Source organism: Vanessa tameamea, chromosome 14 (genome assembly GCF_037043105.1).
Source record: "Vanessa tameamea isolate UH-Manoa-2023 chromosome 14, ilVanTame1 primary haplotype, whole genome shotgun sequence".
NCBI lineage: Eukaryota > Metazoa > Arthropoda > Insecta > Lepidoptera > Nymphalidae > Vanessa > Vanessa tameamea.
Genome location: NC_087322.1, coordinates 192,235 through 219,141, shown reverse-complemented (window position 1 = coordinate 219,141; position 26,907 = coordinate 192,235). Strand labels below are relative to the sequence as shown.

Here is a 26,907-nt window from a genome sequence, read left to right as displayed (position 1 = left end):
TTTCGGTTTGAGTAAGCCAGCAACAGGCACAAGGGACATAACCATTTCGTTCTCAAGGTTTTTAGCACATTGGAGATGTAAATAATAATAATAAGACACCAATCAATGGGCGGTGGTGACCACTTAACTTCAGGTGGCCCACTTCCGTCCCGTCCGCCTGCCTATTTATTTTTGATGAAATAGGCAGGCAGTTAAATAATACAGAGAAAATCAAACCACATTCAAATAAAAAGTATGTATGTAAGTCAAACTCTATAATCGGTTGGTAAGCGAATCTTATTAAACAAACTTCGCTTATAAAGCCGTAATATAACCGAGGAGTATTTTATAAAAAATACCAATTTTCTAGCTGTAAATATAACATATTGATAAAGGTATATTTAACTCATATTTATATATGAATATAAATTCACAAATTATCTCTTAACGACGTTTTCAGCTGTCCCGTCTTAAATTACCACTCTGTATAAAAGTTCAGTGAAAACGTACCCTAAGACAAAAACTTTCTTAAAACCCGTCCGATCGAGTCTTGAGTATAGATTTATAAAGTCTGTTTGAGAAAGGAAGCCTAACATCTTTTTCCAATATACACCTGCAGCAATATATCAATGAGAAGCTCCCAAAGGATCTGCGGCGAGGGTCACGTACGAGAATTGTTTTTCGACGAACCCAGCATTACCTCTCACTTTGAGAGGAAAACTTTCTACCCTATATCTTACAAGACCCATTACTTTAAACAAATTTTCCTAAAGTACGTTAACACGTGCGCCTACATACAAGTTGAACATTCGTTTTGCGATTTCATTTGAGATTAATAAAATGTAAAATACTGACTGTTTTATTGTACAGAATGCTAAATAACATTAAAAAAAATCATTTGTTAGCAAAATTGATTATAGTTATTTACAAAATTATTTTCGCCAAGAAAGCGATCTCTTTCTGACAACGATTTGATAAAGGATTTCAACGTGAAATTGAAAACGGTGTGTCATACTTATGCAAAACTAAAATTAACAATAAACAAATTAAACTGGGAAAAATTACTTGATAGTTGGGTTTTGTGCAAGCCCCCTACCGCCGAACAACGATCCTGAATGAGAAAGTGTAACTACAGGCACAAGGGACTTAACATCATACTTCCCAAGGTCGGTGGGCCATCTATGTTGTGCGGGAAAGTTAATATTACTTACAGCGCCAATTGACGTGGCTGATGGTGATCACTTTATTTTATAAAAATTCCGCTTAGTACAAGGTCTAGATATACTTTTCAAATTACTCGATGTTCGATGTACGTAACACATTATAATTACAGCTACACACACATACACAAATATATCCCTCGGCGCTACGTCGATGTCCATTCAAAAGGAAAAATACGCTTCGATACTCATACGACGCTCTTTTCAATTACTATGCTTAAAAGGTATAGCATCTACATACATAAGTTTTGGTCTACTGTTATTACTACAACATAGAAATACTTCAATCACTTCGGAATATTCTAGTCCAAGGAGTTTGAAACCTTTAAGGAATTATTATGTTACGGGATAATAAAACTATTCATTTAACAATAGAAAATCATAAATATTACAATGATTTATAGGGCAGAGTTATTATCTGTTCGCTTGTTTCACCCCAAAACTCAATTTCAAATTTAAATATCTTAATTCAACATAAAAGTGTTACACTTTCTTATTGATTGTCAAGAATCAACCGTCGGATCGGAAAGAAACATCTGTAATCTGAGAAGAATCGACGAAAGAAACTCAGCGGGGAAATCTGAGACTTACTAATCCTATTGTTATGGAACTTAAACTTTTGCTTTAGTTAACGTTTCCACAAGCATGTCATACATACATACATACATACATACATACATACATACATACATACATACATACATACATACATACATACATACATACATACATACATACATACATACATACATACATACATACATACATACATACATACATACATACATACATACATACATACATACATACATACATACATACATACATACATACATACATACATACATACACACATACACACATACACACATACACACATACACACATACACACATACACACATACACACATACACACATACACACATACACACATACACACATACACACATACACACATACACACATACACACATACACACATACACACATACACACATACACACATACACACATACACACATACACACATACACACATACACACATACACACATACACACATACACACATACACACATACACACATACACACATACACACATACACACATACACACATACACACATACACACATACACACATACACACATACACACATACACACATACACACATACACACATACACACATACACACATACACACATACACACATACACACATACACACATACACACATACACACATACACACATACACACATACACACATACACACATACACACATACACACATACACACATACACACATACACACATACACACATACACACATACACACATACACACATACACACATACACACATACACACATACACACATACACACATACACACATACACACATACACACATACACACATACACACATACACACATACACACATACACACATACACACATACACACACTATGTTAGTATGTTGCAATTTTTTATGAATATAGCCTAAAATCTTGACTCTGTTGGGTCGCTGTCGGTGCAGGTTCGTTTGGAGGGAACGCTGCCAAATTTGTAACAAATACATACAAACTTTATATAAGATGTGTACGTCTTCAAAACGTCTACAGAAAAGTCAGCATCTTTTGTAAAGAACACAAAGTAACCATTTAGCAGTAACAATTTTCATAAAAACAAATAATACATACTTTTTAAACTTTTTATGTAAATAAATATTGTATTTTACAGGTTTCAATACGAACCAGTAGTTTGTAAAGTATTACGAGATAGCTAAAAAAATGCGTGAAAAAATACGCGGGCTGTGTTGTACGATGTCACACATACGCGCGAGTAAATAGGTTAGCGAGTGTTCCTATGTTATTCTGTATAAAATACTTATTTTACTCATCGAGCGGGTAGCTATTGTATAAACTAGAAGATGCTGCATAATCCTGCATGTGTCAGATGTGAACCAAACCTTCTTCTCAAAAGAAGAGGAGACTTTACCCAGCCCTGTGAAGTTTCCAGCTTTGTTTTACACTAATTTGCCATACCGACAAAGCAAACGGAACAAATATTACAAATAAAATTGATTTAATTGTCCTTTTTTGACATAAACTCTCTCATTAAAGTGGTGAGAAAGGGTAACTACTGAGTTTCCTGCCAGTTCTTCTCTGTAGAATCTACTTTCTGAACTGGTAGTTTTACACTTAATTCAATACAGTAACGTGACGTCATTCAAAAATGCTCTTTTGAGCCTTCTTTAATAAAAAATGTTATGATTTTGATCTTTGATTGTAATAATTATTATATTTGATGACTTGCATATACGTAAAACGCATTTGCTAGTTACTTCAAAGTACAAAAAACGGAAAAAACATCAAGTTATAGATTTATTTATGGCAAGTGAATTTCTACTATGTCCAATGAATAAATTGAATTTGAAATTTCAGATATCGTATTTACACGCTAGTGTTGGTATTAATCGTATTGCTAGAGTAATAAGACCAAAACAAGCTTGTATAACACAAAAAATCAGCGGTGACTTATCAAGTGGCGCTCTAGGTGGCGTTCAATTTAACGCGACGTTTACCTCTATTAAACTGCATCAAAGCTGTCTCGATATTGCAAACGGTCGCTATACTTTGGACTCACGCCAGCTATTGTTACTTATCCCGACATATTCCTGGTTAACTTCAATACTAAAATTACCCGGTCATGACTCGTAAATGAATGCAGCACTTTTTATATACTCAGCATAAATGGTACTTAGCACAATATTATTATTGTTGATGCACAACCAATACGAAAAAGAACGAGTGGACGAAAAATATAGCCATGCCTTGAATGAATGAGTTCACCGACCAGTAATCACACGTTTACATTTCATTCCTTTCCTCTTTCGTGCATATTTTGCATTTTACACAATAGCCGCCATGTCTTATTATATATTTAAACTATATCAGAGAGCTAGAAGATCAGTGTTGCCAATATCAATGTAATATAACTATCACGCCTCCTTACAATAATATTGCGACATAACACACAAAAATAACAACACTATTGCAATCCAATTCGGCAAAATTATACCAGACGTGCGTCGCCCGCGGCATCCCTCGCACTTTAGGAGCTGGTCGTCAGATTTTAGATGTAAGATGTAATAGAAGAGTAGCCTGTGTCCTTGCCTAAGAAATTTCAATAAATTCGGTTTAGTGATTTGGCCGTGAAACAACAACCCGGTTGTTAGACAGTTAGATAGACAGACGGGCAGACAGACAGAGTTACTTTCGCAATAATATAAGTTTAGTATTAAAAGATAACCTCAAACTAGATTAACAAGTTCCTAGCTCTGACAATTATTATTACTCTTATAAATTATTAATATTACATAACTATTATTAATGTTAATAATCACCACTAATGAAATGCGTATTATTATTTTTCTTCTGTATCTTTTCTCTCGCTTTACGGCAATCTGTGGAAGAAATTTTGTGAAACAGGACGGAAGTGTGTAACAGGAAGCCGGGAAGCGCGCACTATTTGATTTGACCAATGAGCACGCGCGGTGCGAGATTTTTCTATACTATTGTCACAACCCAATTTGCAAGACGACATAATGTTCATGTTGTTTACTAATCAGTTTTACATATAATATAATATGCAACAGTAACTACAATAAGGTTCAAATGTTTTTTATTTTATTTTAAGATGTAATTCAAGAATAAGATATATTATTCTTAGATATCTGTATTTATACCCATGTAACATCACAGTAAACAACGAAACAAAAAATTTAATTTAAAAATCTTACATTGAACTATCGTATAATTAGCTGATTGTGGGAAACTTTATGAACTATGGAACAATTTATTATTTATAAACGTTTTAATATTACTCAAATGATAATTGGAAAACTTTCGCAGCGGTCTGTGAACACGTCGGTTCTGCGGTTAATTAACAAGCCATTTAATTAAAACCAAGGATTTTGTTGAGATGTTTTCGATATTGAAAATTTGAGATATCGTATGGACTTAATGGTTGATTTACATGTCATGATGGAGCTCGTTATATACCTGAAGACCATTTAATTTTAATTATCTACTTATGCTCTTTGTTAGTCCCGCCTTCTTCAGGATTAATTTCAAAAAAAGTTACCAGACCCACTCCCCGCACTCTTGAAACTGAAATATCCAAAGTTATTTTGTCGCGAATATAGCGCTATATGTTGCGAAAGGATGCTAAATTTCAAGTCAAGCGGACCTATAGTTTGGATATCTCGTGATGTGTCAGTCAGTCGTAGATAAGATTAAAACTAATATCACAATCCGATTCAGTTGGAGATATGGAGCACTACTAACAGCTCTACCTGCTTTACGAAGGACAGAAGAGAACCACAAATTTCATAGTATGGGTTTAAGGAAAAGCCTAACCTTTTTTTACTACGCTGACCCAATATTTCAATTCATGACCTCGGTGTCTGCAGAGTTATAAGCTCGTCACTTAACCAACAAGGAAGTAAAACTTTAACGGGCTTATCTATAAGATTGTTAAGGGAGTGATTAGTTTAACAATACTGTGTCTTATTTCGAATCTTAAATCGATATGACAGAAAGAGAGATCAGATCAGTACTTAACAACCGTTAAAGTTTATGAAGTCACTTACAGCTTATTCCAATGGAAGTAGGAATAAAGATAAACAAACCGTAGATTTACGTATTTCATGCGATTTGCTAATAACTTACCTATATTGTGGACTACTAACAGTTTATGATTTTACTAAACTACACTTTAATTTTACTTCCAAAATTCTGATATCAGTTTCGTGGACGTTCAAAACGCAATTTTTTCGCAAATCCATAGTGAATATCATAGATTAATCAAGCTCTCGGCCAATGATATCATATCAATTTCCTTTCAAATGTTGTTTGGCTTTTCTCCTATTATAGTTGGAATAGAGAATCCGATTGATACTATGAAATTTCCATAACAAAGATTGGTTCTAAAATGTAAATTATATTCGGTTTGTAATACTTTTTTCGTTTTATCCGTTAAATCGTACCATCATAAATAACTTAGTAACCCGTCGATAGATTACTTACAACTGGCTATGAGGTTCAACTACCCTAAAATTTTGTTAAGAAAATTACGCTGCAGAGTAACTGTAGCGTAGATTTGAAAAGATCTCGATTGGAATCAGAGAATCGGGAAAAACGTGCTCAATATTTTAAAGAGATTGCGATTGAGAAACCCCAAGGATTGATTATTATTATAAGTAGCTTACTTATCTATTTAGGGTTTTGTTCAATACACGTCTGGACGGGTACGAGGCACTCATCAGATATTTTACTACCAAACACCTATATTTAATATAGTTCTATTCCGGTTTGAACGGTGAGTGAGCCAGTGCACAAGTCACATAACATCTTTGCTCCCAAGGTTTTTGGCACATTGACGTTGTAAGGAATGGTTAATTTCTACATTGTTTATGAGTGGTGGTGACCACTTACCATCTGACGGCTCATTTGTCAGATCACTTATGCATATATATATATTCTTATAACGCATAGTGATGCACTTATGTTGAGGCCAAATTGACCAATAGAAATACGTCGTTCAATTCAATAGTTCATGCAATAATATAGTCCCGACATAACGCAAAATGTCGTGTTATTAGAGCTAATACCATTTACTACGTGTAAATTGTCGAGTTTAGAGTCGCTTTTGCATAAATGTGTATATAATGTTTGGGCGACATGTACAAATAATTCACAATTGTTTCATTTATCTATACTAATATATAAAGCGGAAGAGTTTGTTTGTTTGTTTGTTTAAACGCGCTAATCTCAGGAACTACTGGTCCGATTTGAAAAATTCTTTTTTTGTTGAATAGTCCATTTATAGAGGAAGGCTTTAGGCTATATAACATTACGCTGCGACCAATAGGAGCGCAGCGACAGTGAGAAATGTTGCAAAAACGGGGAAAATTATTCACATTTATGGACTTTCGATGCGTGCGCAACATAAACGTTTTAAGTTACTCAAAAAATGTGTATGAAAGATATATTCCTCTTTTAATAATAAAAAAAAAGTCCGTGACACTATATGTCTATTTGTTAAGAGTGTGCTAGCAGGCGGGGCGCGGCGGCGGCTGAGGGGGAGGCGGGTCAGCCCCGCCGCCGCGCTCGCCACTCTCACCCGCGGGTGTAGTTCTGCGAAGTAGCAATGCACATAACGACTTAAAAAAATTAACATTCTTAATAGTTAAATTATTTATCAAAATTAGGTTTTGTTATCAGCTTATTTGCTCATTATTTTTTATCGTTTAAAATCGATTACATTTAAATCATAATCTGCTGTAGTTTTAACTTACGATATAAGATAAAATTTCAATGAACATTCCTTCGTACTTTGCAAGTAAACAATTCAAACGTTTCACGGTATAAATAAGGTATAAAAATTACATTACACACGTAAAAAAGTTCAAAATGGCGAGCGATACTTTCACCGATGCAGATTAATCATCACTGAGAAAATAAATTATGCAAATAAGCAAATAGGTGAATATCGATTAAAATGACTACACAAATAAATTAGTAGTTCAATATTTCAAGTAAATTCTATTACGTTCAAGCATATTCAACACGGTTGTACTATAATCACCTTATGGAATAATAACACCAAAGGAGAAACAATCTAAACTTCTTATTGTTCGGTTTGTTTATCTTATTACGTTTAAGTTAATATTGTTTGTTTTCAACCGACTTCAAAAAGGAGGAGGTTATCAATTCGTCTGTATTTTTTTGTTTTTTATATGTTTGTTACCTCATAACTTTTCACTGGATTTTGATAATTTTTTTTTGTTTGAAAGGTAGTGCTTCCCGTGGGGTCCCATTTTAATTTTATCCTGTTACGATGATGGTATCCCTATGAAAACGATATAAGTCTTAAATGTGCATTATGTATGTGCGCGATAAATAGGTGAATAACTCAAAATTGTGCCAACCAATTTTAATGATCCTTTTTTTATTATAAAGGACAATAATTTTATCTATAATATATTATCGTAATAACTTTGCTGACTTTTAAATAGTCTAAATATTTTTAATTTCATTTTACATAGTTTAAATCTAAAAAATATTGTAATCATTGTTTGTTATTCATAGGTTTGTGTTAAGTTAGATTTAAAGTGGGTAGGTACATACTTATCTCCCTGCGTGGAAACACAGAACGTACCTACATATTGGTAAGTAGAATAAGTTACTTGATTATTAAGTTGTAGAATAATAAGCAATTATTTTTTACTTTTTAGAGCATATTATTTTTTTTCTCTTTTGAAGTCGGTTTTTTTTTTTGTCAAAATTTTTGTTTATTAGAAGTGGTTGTCATCTGCATAATTATTCTGATTTGGTTAGGTTTTTGTTTATTAAAACATATATGGTTTTTTTATTACGATAAAATATCGAAATAAAAAAAAAAATTAAATAACCTTTATAATACTTTTTTTTTTCAATACAGATTTCATTATATTATCGGGTACTTAATTATTTACCATATGTTTGTTTTTATTGATTACAAGATACGTTTTGGTTTAAATTTAATACCTACATTTTTTTTATCTTTTTCGTCACTATAATGCCTAGAAAAAGAACTAACCTTTCTCGGCAGACTGCTAATGCAAAGCGTCTGCGGCTTTTGCGTAGCAATGAAACAACTGAAGACAATACGCAGAGGTTAGCTAATCAAAGAACGGTCAGTGAACAACATCGTGCTAGGGAATCGAGCGTTGAACGTTCACAGAGGTTAGCCTTACAAAATTTCCGAACTTCGGTGAATCGACAACGGGAATCAAATCATCCTTATATTTTGCCAGCCATCTTACCCCTTATAGTTATGGAATAAATTTCGCAATGATTTATGTGAAGATATATTAAACAGAATGCGTAATGAAAATCAGGATATAACATTAACCTATACTGATAACGTATACAATGATAGACTTATCTTAATTGAAGATAAAATTCATGAAATTTCAGATAAATCATTGACTGATTTTGGGCTTCCTGCATCAAAAAGGAATAATTCACATAATAATTTAGATCCTTTAGAAGTAGCACTACGGAAGCCGTATGATGTAAATGAATTAAATGAGTATATTACTGAAAATGAACCAAAATTAGTTAATGACCAGGTGACGGCGTACAATCGTGTTATGTGCAGTATTCGTTTTAACGAAGGAAAAATATTTTTTTTGGATGCTCCAGGTGGAACTGGAAAGCCTTTTATTACTAATTTCATATTAGCAAAAGTAAGGTCTCAGGGAAAAATAGCCTTGGCAGTTGCGTCGTCAGGAATTGCGGCAACTTTATTAGCAGGTGGACGCACAGCTCATTCCACTTTTAAACTGCCTCTAACTGTTTCTTTACAAAAAGATAGCGTGTGCTCTATTCGCAAAAATGGCCCTCTGGGTAAAGTTTTACAAGACGTTTCTTTAATTATCTGGGACGAATGTACCATGATCCATAGAGCTCATGTAGAGGCTCTAGATAGAACTCTCAGAGATATTAGAAGTTGTGATAAAATTATGGGTGGGATTACCATTATGTTTTCTGGGGATTTTCGACAAACTTTACCGGTAATTTTAAGAGGAACTAGAGCAGACATTGTAAGGTCTTGCCTTAAAAGTTCACCGTTATGGAAATTTGTCCATACCTTAAAACTATCTACGAATATGAGAGCACATTTGGGGGGAGGAAGTACAAATTTTCCTTCAAAGTTACTTTTAATAGGAGATGGAAAAGTACCTCATTCTGAAAATAAAATTGAAATTGATCGCGATTTAGGAGAAAAAGTGACTAGCATAGAGGATTTAATATCAAAAGTTTACCCTAATATCGTCGAAATAGAAAATAAAGATTACCAATGGATGTGTCAAAGGGCAATATTGGCGGCGAGAAATAGTAGCGTTGACGAAATTAACGACCTAATTTTAACCAAACTTCCAGGCGATATAACTACCTACACATCTATTGATAATGTAATGGATCAAGAAGATGCAGCCATTACCCACAAGAGTTTCTCAATTCTTTAAACCCGAGCGGCCTTCCACCACATTCCCTGAAGTTAAAAATAGGTGCTGCGATAATTTTCCCGCCTTCAAGTAAAATTCCTTCGCAATAACGTGATCGTTGCAACAGTTTTGAATGGTCCGGCAGTTGGTCAAACAGTGCTTATACCTCGCATCCCAATGATTCCGAATGATTTACCTTTTAATTTTAAAAGAATTCAATTTCCCATTAAGTTATCTTTTGCCGTAACCATTAATAAATCACAGGGCCAAACATTTAAACACGTAGGAATCTATTTACGTCAAGACTGCTTTTCACACGGCCAACTATATGTCGCGTTGTCAAGATCGGGTTGCGGGCAAAATCAGTATGTTCTTCTACCACAAGAAAAAAAAACTAAAAATATAATCTACGCTGAAGTACTGTAAAACATATTATTAAATCTTATTGACGATTATAATAACAAAAACCAACGTGAGCAATCAAACGATAATCATGATAGTGTTTCCGACAACTACGCGAACGAAGTCGCGGGCACAGCTAGTTTACAAATAAAATTTCAACAAAACTGACACTTAGTACGTTTGTAAGCTGGTATAAAGTATGTACTGTATATATATATATATATATATAGCAATCTAAATAAAATAAAAAATGATTAAAAAAAACTTAGCTATTTTGTGTTTTTCTTGTTAGGCAAAATGTACCTAATATTGAAGGTATGAAGTAGATAAGTCTCGAGCTGAGAGCACTACGTAACTGCAACGTATGAATTTATTTCAAGAAAATCAGATATTTGTTTGTCAACACACTGGTGGAACTGGGAAAAGCCATTTTAAAGTTAAATTAGTTCAAAGTTTGCCATTTCCGAATGCTCGCTGCCTTTCAGTGAAAGAACGCACCATTTTCTTGAGCAAAATATACTTTTCCAGAAAATATGATTTCCCATATTATACAAATATCGCGTGTATTTAATATATTAATATTATAACTAATTTTAGTCTCAAATATTGCTAATACCTTACACCGCATTACTGAGACTTAGAAGCCTTATAACTCTAACCATTCAATTTTTATTTTTAGTTGAAGTTTCAAGTTGTACTCGAGAATGCAAATTGCCCTAAACTGCCCTTTGATCAAATACCACCCAGGGAGATTAGTTATGCCTTTCAGCTTCATGCCAAAGCATGATCATCGCTTTGTAGCAGATAACCCTGAATGATATGAAACACGAAGAAAATTTAAAGAAACTCATTCTTTCTAAGTTTTTTCCTGTCAATAAATTATGACAGGAAAATTAGTTAAATCTTATTATATAGTAACTAGCGACTTTACTCGGCTTCGCACGAGTGCAATTCATAACGTAAATTATATAAATATAATTTATACCGTATAGCACTCTGGAATAATGTAGCTTTCTAGCAGTGAATAACATTTTAGAATTGGATGATTAGTTTAGAAGATTACTCCCTACATACAAACAAACAAAATTTACCTCTTTATAATATTCGTATATATTAGGATCAGTTTTTTCCAAAAGTACGCGACAAGTATAGTATGATATTGTACATAATTAAGTATATAAAATAATTCAAAAATTTCTGTCCAATTAGGCGTAAACTCTTGCTAGGATTGCGAACGATAATAGTCCAAAGGATCGTGCGAACTAAAGACATTCACAACACTGAGCGGCTTCTATATCGATGCGATATTAACACTGACTATTTGACTATCTGACTCTCATATTTGAAGCACTTTCAAATATAAGTTTTAATTCGTTAATCCTTAGACAAAATATATATTTAATTGTTTTACATTGACTAAGGTATTTTTAAAGAAATCTTGATACACCTGATGTAACCTTCACATCAACCTGCATCTTTAATTTTAGTATGTTTTATATGACTGAGCTTAATATATTGACGTAGTCAAATATAAACGTAAGGTAGGAATGCATTTTAAACGGCTTCGAAGAAAGAAAGAGTTTATATTTCTGGTGCGTATACAGATGCATATATTTTCCATTTTACAGATTATTAAAAACGGATGAACAAATATGTGGATGATTTAAATTGAATTCTAGTGATTGAAGTACGTCGCCTGCTTGCCCAAACATATCACTTGTAAATAGCATTTTTCAGAAAAACATGTTTATCCGTCTATCTATATATGGTAGTTTTTCATAGATGTAAGCTTAATGTATTTATGACATAAAAACCTGCTAATATGTGGGCTACGAAAACTATTACCTGTTGTTGAAATATAATCGAAATGCTGTATCATTAAAGCAGTTTTAGTAAGCTCATCAGTTGTTTTATTTTATGGGATAAGTTTTTAATGAATATGTACTGCTCTTAGCAGACTAAAATCGTTACTTTGTGAAATGGCATTACAAACTACTACAATAAGTCAATGCTTATAAGTTTCATAAATATTAATAGAAACTTTAAATAATCATTATGAAAAACAATCAAAATAAATTAGAAAAACATTTGAAACCTACGACACACTTAACGTCTGAAGACAGGGAAAAGACAAAATTCAATTTACCGAGAATAATAATTGTAGATGCTTAAACCTTAACATTAGACCTCGTTCCGAGACAAATACCTACTTCTACGAAAAACTCGAATAATCTAATCGGGATAAAAGAAACCCTTCAAAGATTGATATTAAGTATACTGTAGCGACGAGTCTGAGATATACCTAATATTTAGGAATATATTGAATCGCTTACATTGGCGTTTACCTATTTATTGTTTCAAATTGTATTCAAGGTAAACATGAGAATGTGATTTAACGAGAGACCAACCTATTTGTTACCAATAAAACCCATGAGACTCGTTGCAAACAAACGCTAACTTTATCAGAAAGCCCGTGTTGTAGTCAAGAATGCCCTAATCGGCCATTTGGAAGCGTTAAGCCCCTATTTATTATCGTAACTAGCGGGGCACTATCGCTTTCAGAGCGAGTCGGAGATCGTTCTATGTTTCTTACTAGCCATTTGTCTGTACCCTCTTACTAATTCAACAAAACGCGAGATAGCAACTTTATTTCGGAGATTACTGATAGAATAGTCCGCAATCACCTATCAGATGTTCGGAGGTACCTGAAAATCGAAAACTTCTACAATCTTGTAACGAACTATTGTACTTGAGTCGAGAAGTTACAAATTGGAGAATCTGAAAATACTAACGAATGATTAATTACTTAATAAACATTACTACTTCTAATTATTTGTCTCAAAACCTCTTAAGTAAATTTTGAAAGGAAAAAATCTACTTACAGAAATCCTAGGTATCCTAGGTATACATATTTAAACTAAATATGTTAGCGTAGTGGTGTAACGGCTAGCTTATAAGTCTTCAGACGCCGAAATGCGGGCCTTAAATTCCGAATAGATCCAATCAAAAATATTCAATAGTCCTGTGTCTACTAGCACTAGTACGGTCAAAAAAATATAATATTTACCGATGTAGATACGGCTCGTTTAGTAATATTTCAGTTACTTTCACAGTATAATGTCTTATGGTATTATGCTTTGAGGTAACGCAGCCGCTATCCATATTATATATGTGCTGCAGAAAAGGGCTTTTCGCGTAATCTATAACCTAGGAGCTAAATAATTATTTAGGTATAAATTTAAAGAAATCAAGATTTCAACCATTGCTTCTCAATATATATTCTGTAATGTTATGTATGTACGGAAAAATATTAATGGGTTTATGACAAAAGTGATACTCATAGTATTGGTACAAGGAACAAACACAAACTTGTTACTCCTGTTACTCGAGTCATTAACTCTTTTATTCTGTAGTGGTTCTACAACAGGATCCCAGAAAGCGTTCAAAATGCGTCTGTTGCTCTGATGTTTGATGTAGGGATTATCGTCAAGTCCATTAGTCATGGCAATTTAACATTAATTTGAAGCACTTTTAAAAGTTTATTGGTAAAAATGAGCACTGTATCTCATTTTTTGTTCCTAAAATTTATCCTTATTAGCTAAAGCGATGCAATGTGTTTTTATCTTAATCAAAACACTTGATTCACGCTTAGGAAAACACTAAAAAGGTAAAGTAACGTAAGTAAGCATGTAAATAAAGGTAAATGACTTTTTTTGCTAGGAAAATAGATTTATAAATTCTTTAGTGTACGATTACTTCAATGTTATCCCTTCAGTTATATTTACCTCGATGAACAAAGTCAGGAGCATTCACTAAATGATTTATAATAATCTGTTACATAAATGTATACGTTATTTTCGTTTATCATTTACGGATAATCAGACATCATTAGGGCTAAATAAAGATATGGATATTCCATCAGCATGTAATATCGTGAATAAAGACGTCAAGGAGTATTGGCTAAATTTTTACCTGATATATTTTATACGAAGGACTTCGTCGAGACACAAGGACACCTACGTTATATATAACTTATAAAGACTCCTGTGTTTAATAACATACACTCTTTGGTAGAGTTTAGATACAAGCCAGCTGAGCAGGGGATAATATGATATAGCACCAGTAGCGTAGCATTGTCAATGCAGCCAATGCAGTCGAATGGGATCCCCTAAAAAACCCACAAGGAAAGTGTCATAAATTTCGGCACATGCGTTTGAAACTGCATTATGTTTTAGGGACGCCACGCGGAATTGGACCTCACCTATGTTATAATACATACATACATATAAGGCAAAGGGGCCATCTTTTTTTTGCATTGGAAAAGGCTATTTACGCCACTGTATAGCACTATAATATCATTTGGCCATATATTATAGTACCTCCAAGAGTGTGTACCAGAATATCCTTCCTTCAATCTCATAATTCTATGGGTCGGTAATGATATATACCCAGATATGGAGCAGGCAGAGGCGTAAAGTCCGTGTTTTACTTAGAATTTGGATGGATAAACTATTTTTCTTTTGCCCGTACAGCGATTGTTCCTACGACCAACATTTTTAGCATTTTGTATTTTTCATAATTGGTGCGAATTCCGTCTACATATTTCGTATCCATCGGCTACTATTTATAAATGGAAAGCTCATTGCAGTTATATCTCCGGCTTCTCATTATGGTAATGAGATAAAATAAATACCAGTTTCAAGTCTAACCATAAAAAAAATTAAAAACAACCAAACTTAACAAAAATCGGTCTATATCTTTCGGATGATGTTTACGCGAACAATTTTAATATGATGTAGATTATTTATGTGTTCGAAAGAAAAAATATACAGAACTATATGTTTCAGTATATAATGATACTTACATTTGAGTCTATAAGCTCTGTAACATTTTTGTACAATTTAATCAGATACCATTATCCTAAATAATCAGATTGTCTACAACATCATTACGTATTCATGTTATTGAATAAGTACTTATTCATTGTTAAGCGCTTGAATATGTATACCATTAGTTGAATTATATCGGAGCCGCTTATAAAAGCTTTTGAAATCACTTATCTACAAAGCGGCTATTAAGTAGTCAAAGTTTCTGGCCTGCTGAATAAACTCGTAAAGAATAGTTCAGTGATGAAGTTACGGCGTAATAAGCGTAATGTGAAAGGAAATAAAATTACTTCCAGAAGCATAAAAAAACTTAATAATTGCAACAGGTCGCTTAAACAAGGGAATCTTGTCAAATATATACGAAATGAATTAACCACTTCTACGACACACGGACTCTCCTACTTTGTAGAGAAGCGTATACATTATTTGGAAAAGTAAGTACAATATTGATTCTATTTTAAATTAATGTATTCATATTACATAAAAATCGTACAAAGATTTTATGTACTGAATTATTTCCTCCAAACCATTGTTTACTCAAGCAAAGTTCTAATTCACAGGCTTTTCTGGATAGGAAACTTTGTGGCGTGCGCGGTACTGGCGGCACTGTTACTAAATGTGCAGTATAGAAGATTTATCGTAAGTTTTTGGGATAATATATACCCAAATTTAGGTAATTTAGGAACGTAATTTAATAAAATTCTTACTAAGACGCACACACAATTTGAGTTTCTTTATATAAAGTAGGTGAAAAGATAATATTTCTTAAATTCACGATATTCATCATTTGAAGTTAAACGTATGAAAATAATGGTGGTGAGACTTTTGTGTTTATTAAGTTAAATTTTTTGTTTTAACAAGTTTGTCTGACCAAAAACTGAAATAGGGAAAAGGAACGCACCTGAGATGTTGCTGATGAAAAATCCCATCGAGCGCACAGCTACGAGTAATGTATGAATAAAATATTAATTATTTTCAGGCGGCGCCAACCGTGATGAGCGTCGAGATGAACTACTTTGACTGGAACATTTCATACCCTGCAGTTACGCTTTGTCCGCTTTATAAGCCAGACGAAAAAAAATTTCACACGTATATCAAGTAAGTTTTTAATAAAAAAATGATATCACACAAATATATTAATAAATACAAAACTAATAATTACAGCCAAACATATAATTACACGGGATTACATGTGGAGGGATATTTATGGGCAATATCGCAAGCTGCGCTGGACACTTTGGAATATATGGACTTAAATATCCCGGAAGATGTAATCCCGGTAAGCAACGAATGATTTAAACTTAATGCTGATAAGAAATAAATAGCATATCTAAATGTAACTTGCCTTCGTAGCTTTTAACATAGTTTAGGTTAGTATAGAAAAAGTAACAGCTCTTATACATCCCACCGCTAGACTTCGGCCTTCTTACCTCTTAAGAAGATTACCCTTAGGAAGAAATATATCGTCTTTTTCAATATATTAGTCAGCTAAATCAAATAAAAATTACAAATTAAAGATACGATACACCAAAGACACGGACATGTCTGTGAAGCTACACTAATAATAAAAAAAATATGTTCACTTTAATGAACGATTGAGAATGTATTGGATTGAATTTTTCATAATAATAAAACCTTAATCAGATAAATTATACTATATAATAGTCTAAAACAAGTGCACGGTAGTCGGTAACAACATCTATCTTCTCCAATTTGACAGCTGATTCATCCGAAAGATTACGCGACATTGGCGGCTTCAATGTTCAGGAAATTTGAAAACACATGGCTGACCACTAATACGAACTGGTCGATTACCGTGGATGCAGCCATGACGGAAATGGGCATGTGCCACGTGATTAATTCCAATGTTGCGATATATGACAAACCTCAGTAAGCGCTATTTGTATTAGCACTGTATTCATTGTGGATAAACAGCTTTTCTGCATACAAATTTATTTCGAATAAAAAACTAGATAAACATTCCGGTTAATACAAACATTTTGCCACCGGTGTACGTTTTTATAAGAAAATCTGTTTTATATTCGAAATAAATGAGAAACGAAAAGGGTAATCTACCAAAGGTATTAAAATTCAAAGTTAGATTATAAAGTGAGCAATTGTGTGTGTTCGTATAAAGAAACAAAGGCGAAGTATACAAGTCGCATGTAACTCTGTATTGTTTTTCTATTACAGGCACTGGAATGCTAAAGCGCCACCATACGTGAAAAGTAACATAGAGATCTCTGTATTTGAAGCGAATTTCGTTATTGAGATTACAAATTTTTCGAATATTTACAAGGTTTGAGTTTGTTTCCCTATCAGTTCTTTAATAATCTATTATAGTTGCAGATAGCTTTCAGCGTGTGCTGAAATTAATTGTACGCTTCCACAATGTAATTGTGTATTGTTAATTATTCAATTTCCTGAAAGAAATTCAAAGGACTTAGAAATAAAAGGTGCGTTAAATTCCTAAAATTTAGATTTTGAGATAATATTAAAAAATGATGAAAAGATAAGAAACAAAAAAGATTCGTTATATTTCGCTATGTAATAATGATAAACAAAACAGTTAAAATGTCTATGCTTCTCGAAAAAATGCTAATATTACTAATACTTTATAATTAAGCTTATTTATTACAATTCAAAAGTCAATTTATATGCGTTATAATATTTTAAACTACTCCTATATATATGTATATATATATATATATATGTTGCACATTCATATGGATGGCCATCTAATCGATCACTATTGTCGTCCGACACGTTGATTTTACTAATTCAGTCAGTACGCACGTCTAGCGCTGGCGCTGTCCTAAGACCAAGAGCCTCATTCAACAAAGGAACACACACTTACTGATACACCATTCAATAATTTTATTTCTATCAGTCGGCTAACACATAACAAAATACATGCCCTTCTTATATATTTTTACAATTGACATCTATACGTTGTGTCCTATGTCATTCTACACGTCCACGTGTAACAATAAATATAAAGAGGTACAAATAGCAACTTTTGGATTACACGCGATTCTAACAACATTAACATTACCAACCTTCGCCCGGTTACTTTTAATTTAATCCATTTTTTATTTATTTAATCGATATTCGATACACACACACACACATACAACTTTGTATGAGGAGAACATAAATAAACGCTAAAATCATTAATAAGAAACAGAAAAGTCCACTGTAATTTAAATTTAATATTTCAACGTAACATCCAAAGCTTATCGCATGCGTGGATTTATTTTAAGAGTTGGTAACGATTTCAGACAGTGCTCAACTTTGGTTTTGCTCTATAACTCATATGTTCGGTCTACTCTTGAGTACGCTTCTGCCGTTTGGAACCCATCAGTATATCAATACATAATCTAAAACAAAGTCGCTTTCCGTTGTCTGTCTGTCACTATGTATGCTTAGGTCTTTTAATTTGATGCGGTTTTTTTAATAGATAAAGTGATTTGAAGTGAATTGAAGAGGAAGGTTTATGTGTATAATACATGCAAAAAATATAGAAGAGAAACCGATAATTTGAGAGGCTTCTAAAGTGATGCCGTAAATAAACACATTATTTTGCGCTTTCGTTGCAAACGCTGACTGAGAGGTTTCAGTATTGTACACCATAAAAAGGCCTACAAAAAAGTCCTCGATAGTATGTCTACCTTTATATTACAAGCGTTACAATTTTATAGAGTCACCTTTTCTATTGTTGATTGTCTATTGTTTAATGTGTCGATTTGTAAAACGAAAAGTACTAGTAATATATTTTCATACGTAGCTGCCAAAATTATAATAATATTGGCAGCTATATATATGCATATATATTCATGCAGTATTAATTTTAAGTAGTAGTGCCACACTGCATACCTTCGGATTGCAGCCGAATGGGCCGATCCGCCCGGGGAAGTACCACACTCTCACTTAAAACCGGCGTAAAGTTGTAGCTATGCACCGCGTTTCGTCCGGTAAGTGAAAGTCCCGGAGGTCCGATCCTCCTCCCCCCCAAAACATGATAGTTGTGCATAATTTGGTTACATTACCTCAGGAGGGGGTACCATCAGCGATTGCGGTGGAGAATCCCTCTCTGGACATCCATGCTCAGGACGTACACCACCTAAGCAGGGAAGCCCAGGCTGCCCCCCGAATTTTGGGGCAGGCTTCATAAGGCAACCCCTACCACCCTCGCTGTGGACTTCTGCAACATGAGGGGACTCATCTCCAACTTAAACGCCGTTCACTTTCGCCTTGAGACGGCGAAACCGGCCTTGCTCTTTCTTACCGAGACCCACATATCCTCTCTGTCTGATACCAGTTTCCACTCCTATCTGGGGTACAAATTGGAACAATCCTTTGTACCTCGGGCTGGGGTGTGCGTGTACGTTAGAGATAATATCTGCTCTCGTCACCTTGACAGCCTTGAAGGGCGGGGACACCCTTCAAGGCTGATCCAGTTGAAGCAAGATAGTCTTTGCTCTGCAGCATAACTCATCATTAACCGGTAAATTTAGGGGTTACCAAACAACTCTGTTAAACTTTCTTTTACTTAATGCCCCTCGACACCTGAGATTCAATTTGTTGTAACTTATTTAATTATAAATACCAGTTTTTATCACTAGCCAGTGATAATATCTTTTATATTCATGTCAATGTTTAAGAAACTTCAACTAAGAGACAGGTAATGTAAAAAATTGTTCTGAATGATGTTTATTAGTAACAAGTGGTTGTCAGTTACGTTATCCCTTGTATTGAGCACCTTATTAGTATTATATTGGTCTTTATTATTAGAAAATATGAAGTATTGGCTTAAGTAATTGAATATTTAATTCTGACATTAAAACTCACTCAGGTTCTCTCATAGTACTTATTACCACTAAGGACCTACCAGCTCAATTTTTTTGTGAAATACGATGCTATGACCTCAAAAAGCACTAAATACACTTATTAACACTTTTAACGAATATATAACACTGTAATTCTTAATAAAAGGCTTTTTTCAGTACTTACGTATTAACGTCACAGCTCCAAAAATAAACAATATACCCTTGACAGCTAAATTGGCGGGAAAGTACGTACGCCACCCGGCACCCTCTGGTACCAAAAATAGAGATATTCTATATTATCTAAGTAATTCACAGGATATTTAAATAAATTCAGATATTCAAAACGACTACTTCATCTCATTTAGAGCCGTCTCAAGCTATGCTGGGGCCCTTGGGTACCCATGAATTTGGGGCCCTTTTGGTAGATATTTACTACCATGTACAAATAATGGCCAGGCTTTAAGTATAGTTTCAACGGTGCGGTAATTTTAAAAGATGGTAATGATCATGAGGCATATAAGTAATATAAGAATATATTTTACATTACAAAATATCAGATGTAAAAACGTCCTTATAAATGTAAAAGAACTTTTGTAAATGAGAGTAATTATATAATCTACACTCGATACAATTTCCAGGTTTTCATCCACAGCCCCGACGAAGTAACGACGAGTACAACATCATCGTTCGGTTTCGACGTGGAGGGGATAATCTCATTTGGCTTGTCTGTTTGGAGTAGCAGAATATCGGACTCACTGCGTTATAAATCACTTTATCTACGAAAATGCAGGTAGTATCCTCCCGGATTAATATTTCCACAGCGTTACCCTCCTCGACGGGCTATGTTACCGCAACAGCGATACTTTTGTGTTGCAGTGTTTGAGTGGAATGTTTATTGAGCTAGTGAGAGAGAGCACAAGCTCCGATTATAATATCAGTAACAAGTTATAACATCGAAACGCACAGTAGCTGCTGTTGAGTTCGTGAAACGTAAATATATAACGTGAATAAAAAAAGGTTTCACTTAGTGTAGGGTATTAGAAGGACAAAAGTAATATTGGAAAAATATAAAATCCGTAATATAATAGTACCTATAAAATAATACATCGTGATAATGTATTATTATTATTAGGCAGGATATTCTTATTTTTTAGACTTAATTTTAATATTAATTTGTTATCACTACATACTCGTAGTATAAAACAAAGTCGCTTCTCGCTGTCTGTGTGTCTCTATATATGCTCAGATCTTTATATATGTTCAGAACTGCGCAACGGATCTTGATGTAAGTAGTTATTTTTAATAGATGAGTGATTTAAGTGGAAGGTATAATACACGAAACACTGATAATTTCTGGTTTCTAATGTGACTAATAAGCACATTCTTTGGTGCTTACACTGCAAACGCTGGCTGAACCCTACGAGATAGATCAAAATAATGTCCTACACTGTTGTACACCTTAAAAAGGTATGGTATACCATACCTTTCTAAAAATGCAGGGACATAGCGGTTTGTGTCGTCGAATGACATAAAAGCTGTTAATGTTGTATATAAAGACATCTTTGCGTATTTTATACGTCTCAGCATTGCATCTCACGGGTATGCGAAGCCGGGGCGGGTCGCTAATATTTATACTAAGGAGATGACCAGTAAATGTATCACATGGATCTTAAATGAGAATCGACGAGAGCGTCTCTGAAATTTCATAATTTTATATTTTCCACATGCCCGTAGAATGAAGTAGCTTGGTGTAAAAAGTTACCATCGGTATTTTAAGCTGTAATTTTTGTTTTAATTGCAGATTTTATAACGAACCTATAAGCAACAGGTATCCCATTTATTCCTACAGTCATTGCATGTTAGAATGTAGAGTCAAGATGATCCAGAAACTTTGCGGCTGCGTGCCGCATTTCTACAGGCCTCTAGGTATGTTGTAGTCTCGAAATTTACTTACGCAAATGAGCACTAGATAGAATTTATGCAAATTCCCTAAGGGGGTTTAATGGGGGAGGGTGAAATTTTTTAGAGAAGTTTTTTAATTTTGAATAAGGATTTTTTTTTAATTTTAATTTGTATATAAGTTTTTAATTTATATATAAAACTTAATTGTTTGAGTGTTTTTGGAAACACTATTAGCCACACGTCTATGTTCCGTGACAATATAAAACAAAAAATCCACCGAGTGAATACAAAAAAGTAATTATGACGCTAAAGTAAATAAAACATAAGCCTTACCACATTTAAATAAGCAAATTTATCTTATAGTCCAGTATACCAATTTAAGGCAAATTCAACAATCACAACCTACTGAAAAAAATACCGCACTATTACTTCGATCCCACGGGGCGCACTTCAAACTTTACGATGTTGTCTTGTCTTCAAGCAGCAATGGGCGGTGGACTATACCCTCACTGATTTGTGTCCAGAATAGCTGATATATTTAATTATTATAATTTACATAACGGTTCAAAATTATATATTTAAAAACACGAAAACTTATACTGACTTGCATCCACGAGTTTTTTTAATATTAACATAGCTATAAGGTGAACTTGCTGTGCAACTATAAGTGTACCTAATTATAAGTCTTAATGTTACTGAAATAATTGGTTGAAAAGATTCAGATTTTATCTATTACAAATAAATAAATCTTTATTCATGATACTATTGTGGCCGACTCGGTCCGCACGATCCACGCTCAAATACTTTTTATTGTTATAATAAAACATCCCTCCTTATTATAAGAAGTTGTTTTCAATAATTCTTATACTTAAATGTATATATTTTTAATTCTGGCTTTTATTTGTGCTGAGATGTAGTGAATAGATTATATTAACTAAATATACTTATTAACCATTATACATTATGTAACCTACTTTTGTACCTATTTAATGTACGATCTATTGCAAATAAAGGCAGTATCTACTCAGCAGTCTCGGCTTTCATAACTCTCTTAGGGCACCACATTACAGTGCCAAGAGAGCACAGATTATTTCGCCAAAGTCACTGACGAAATAATCATGTCACAAAATCCTTATTCCATAACTTTAACTTCAATAACATTGGACTTTCATACAAATTACCATCCTCTATTTTAACCCGAAAAGGGGGTTGATTTCTAAAGATACATTATTCCTCACCATCTATAGAGCATTCATTTTAAATTTCAAGTCTCTTACTTCAATAACATATTACTTTCATACAATCTTCCAAACCCCGTTTTACCACCTTAGTGGTGGAGTTTCGTAAAATTCGTTCTTAGCAGATATCTACTCCGTGTCTGTATTTATAAGGAACCTACCTGCCAAATTTCAAGCTTGTAGGTGTTTCTGAGATTTCGTAATTAATCAGTGGTGGTATTTCGCTTATATATATGTTTACATATCACTATTATCATAAAGGAAAATTGAAAAATAAAATAAATGTATTTATCGTATATTATTATTTGAAAAAGTATTTTGTAGCATTTTGTAAATCCACTTTAATTTGACTTCCAAAGTAACGAAAACATTTTTGCCGACATTCAAAACGCCATTTTCCGATGGACGAACAATTAAAATGGAGGCCTCACTGAGGATGTTCGCTAAACGAATGGGGAATGAATAAATGTAAACAGATAAAAAAAAATATTATTTTAGTTTTAACATACATTTTAGATTTTTTTTTAATTATATATTTTTTTAATTGGTTATAATAAGGAATATGAAATATTGGTAAAAAAAATATAGAAAGTTACCTAATATTCGACAAAAATATGATTATTTTATATAGTAAGGTATAGACAAAAAATTTAAAAGAATTAATTTTAAATTAAAAAAAAATCTCATAATATAGATGTTCTATGCAAAGCAACACCTAATTTATAGTTTTGAAAATAATACAAGAGAGTAAGATTAGACTGACCTTTCGTATCATGTGCACGGTTGCTTATTCGGAATTATCAAGATTTTTATTACGATCTGGCTTTGTTTAAACGAACTGTAATTGTAACAGACTTAGTATTTACGACCTTTTGCTTTTGCTCACTGACTTGATTTGCCTTCAACGCGGACTACGGTGATTAAACATTACTTTTTCAGTTTGAAGATTAAGATAAAATGTTATTTTTAATTACATATTTTTTTTCAAAAAATTTAATTCTAAGTAGTTTATTTCAAGGTCATAGTCGTTTTAGATATAAGACAAAGTAAGAGTTTCTTTGAAAGATATATAAAATTTTATTTATTCGAAACCTGAGTATTATAAAATACGTCATGTCTTGAAAATGCCACTTTATTATCGAAACATTCAATGTTTCTTTTTATTAATGAGGGAATAAAAATCTATTCATATAAATAAAATTGCAAGAATTTTTCTATAACTTATCACTGAAAATAACTACCTTACCACGATCCAAATCAAAACTTAAGACCCAATCTTTATGTAAGACTAAAAATGCTGCTACCCAAAAATTTGAATATGTACCTTTCCTGCAATTTATATAAAATTTATTTACTATTTCACTCAATAATTTTCTCCTCACTAAACTATAACTCAAATGTTATGTCAATTCAAGGTCAAAGTTGTTTATTTACCTTTTTTTCCTATTCCCATTGGAATAGACAATACTCTTCATTCCCAAATTCCCTTGGAAGGTGAATTAAAAAATGCCAATGCATAATCCATCCTTGGTTGCTTGCTGCCACCTGCGTCTCACTAAATTTTATTAAAATCGGTACTGGTTTAGTCGTGAAAGTGCAACAGATAAGTAGACAGAGTTACTTTCGCATCTATAATATTAGTATACATGTGTATACAATAAAATTATTGTGTTAATTTGCTTATATATCAAATACGAAATGATAAGCCCAAACTTTTCAATAATGTATTTTTAGATTATTTATATAGCTAGATTGAGAGAGAGAAATACAACAAACGAGCCAACTTTACTAACTTGTGCGCCACAGCCGCGTTCGACGCTCTCCAAACGTCATACCATTTCACTGGTGTACGTGTACTTATTTTTTTCGACGCGTTTGACGGCTTTGACGGTCTATCTAGGCACATAAATAATCGAATAGTTCATTATAAAACGTAAACGTTATCACTCGCAACCTTGATTTCCGCATTAGTAATAATCGTCCGGAACATGACGTATGCGACAAAATGAAAGATAGATAAATTAAATTATAATGATATGAATTGACAGGGCACGAGCGCATATGCTACATAGCGGAGTTGAAATGCGTGCTGCGCCACAAGGCGCAGATAGTGTCGCTGCGGGGCGCGGGGGGAGCGGGGGACGCGCGCGGGGGCCGCGCGTGCGGCTGCGGCGCCGCGTGCGAGCTGGAGCTGTACTACAAGGACAGCGAGGACTTCGAGCGCACCGAAGGGTTCAACCGGTTGATACTCAAAATCACGTCCTTCCCGAGAGTCCGAGTCGTCCGGGACGTCATCTTCAGCTCCTACGACATCCTGCGTAGGATATTTTGCCTTTTCCGGCAGAAATCGCAAAGTGATCTTTGAATACATAGAGTTCCTCTCGTTTCAGTGCGGAGCGGGGGCGTCGTCAACTTGTGTATCGGCTGCTCGATAGTATCCGTCGTGGAGTTCCTGCTGGTGATGCTCAAGATCTTCTCACACGTGATCGTGAAAACGCTCGGACGCTTCAAAAAATATAAACTGAAAACTTTAATGGGTAGAAAGAAAAAGTCGAGTCAAAAATAAACTCAATTTATTACAATTTAGTTACACTTTTTTAATTTAATATGTTTTCGCTCCTCAGCCTTCTTTATTTCGTGACATTTTTATACCTAGAAAGGAAAATAAAACCTGTCTTATCAGAGGGTAGTCGCATATAACATCGGCTTCTCCATAAATGTTCGAGACACGCGGGTGTTTTTAAATGTTTATTCCGCCGAGTAGCACGAACTTACCGCGGTGGTCCGGGGAGGTTGTTTCGTTTTGCATTGCGTAACTGTCCCACTAAATTCCATGCCGTATACCGTTGCTTTGCGTTAAAATGTCAGCACCTCGCCGTGAAAGATTCAGGCTGAAAAAATATTTTTCATCTTTTAAATATAATTTTTAAATAACAAAAGAAAAATAAAAAAACGAGCTGAAAGCCACCTACCAAATTTTCCTTTTACTCAAGGAGTACACGAAGTGGATTCGATAATGGTTTAAAAATGTGACTTGATTCTCTTAGATAGCGGGATGATAAAATCAAATTAATTAAAAAACGACTGAATCAAGAAAAATATATTATGCTTAAAAATAGAAGTTAATTTAGATTTTATTGCTAATTCAGTGGACTTCTTTAATAGTAAGACTAATAATAATCAGTAAAATAATACTAATTTACCTTGCCTTGTACTTTTACGAACGTTCTTAAATTTCTGTCGGACTGGGCAAGAACGATCGATCACTCTGTGCCATTTAGTTCAACTTTACGGTTTAATATTGTTAGAAACCGTTTTCAAAATGGACGTTCATCTGAAAACCATGTTAGAATGTTAATAATGATTCCGGGCGCGTTGTACATTTT

General features: G+C 33.7%; 1 protein-coding gene across 1 annotated transcript; it reads left to right on the top strand.

The window, feature by feature from the left end:
* The first annotated feature begins 15,120 nt into the window (after positions 1-15,120).
* Positions 15,121-26,179, top strand: LOC113398761 (uncharacterized). The gene is made up of 11 exons (XM_026637646.2): positions 15,121-15,137; positions 15,879-15,986; positions 16,113-16,191; positions 16,532-16,650; positions 16,717-16,831; positions 17,273-17,442; positions 17,746-17,851; positions 21,020-21,171; positions 22,183-22,307; positions 25,570-25,839; positions 25,912-26,179. Exons 1-11 carry the CDS (start codon positions 15,121-15,123, stop codon positions 26,085-26,087), a joined length of 1,437 nt encoding a protein of 478 aa, XP_026493431.2. The 3' UTR covers positions 26,088-26,179.
* Positions 26,180-26,907: the final 728 nt, after the last annotated feature.

Coding starts and splice junctions, on each gene's coding strand:
- LOC113398761 (XM_026637646.2), top strand. Junction 17,443..17,745: donor GCGATATATGACAAACCTCA/GTAAGCGCTATT, acceptor TTTCTATTACAG/GCACTGGAATGCTAAAGCGC. Junction 22,308..25,569: donor GCATTTCTACAGGCCTCTAG/GTATGTTGTAGT, acceptor ATGAATTGACAG/GGCACGAGCGCATATGCTAC.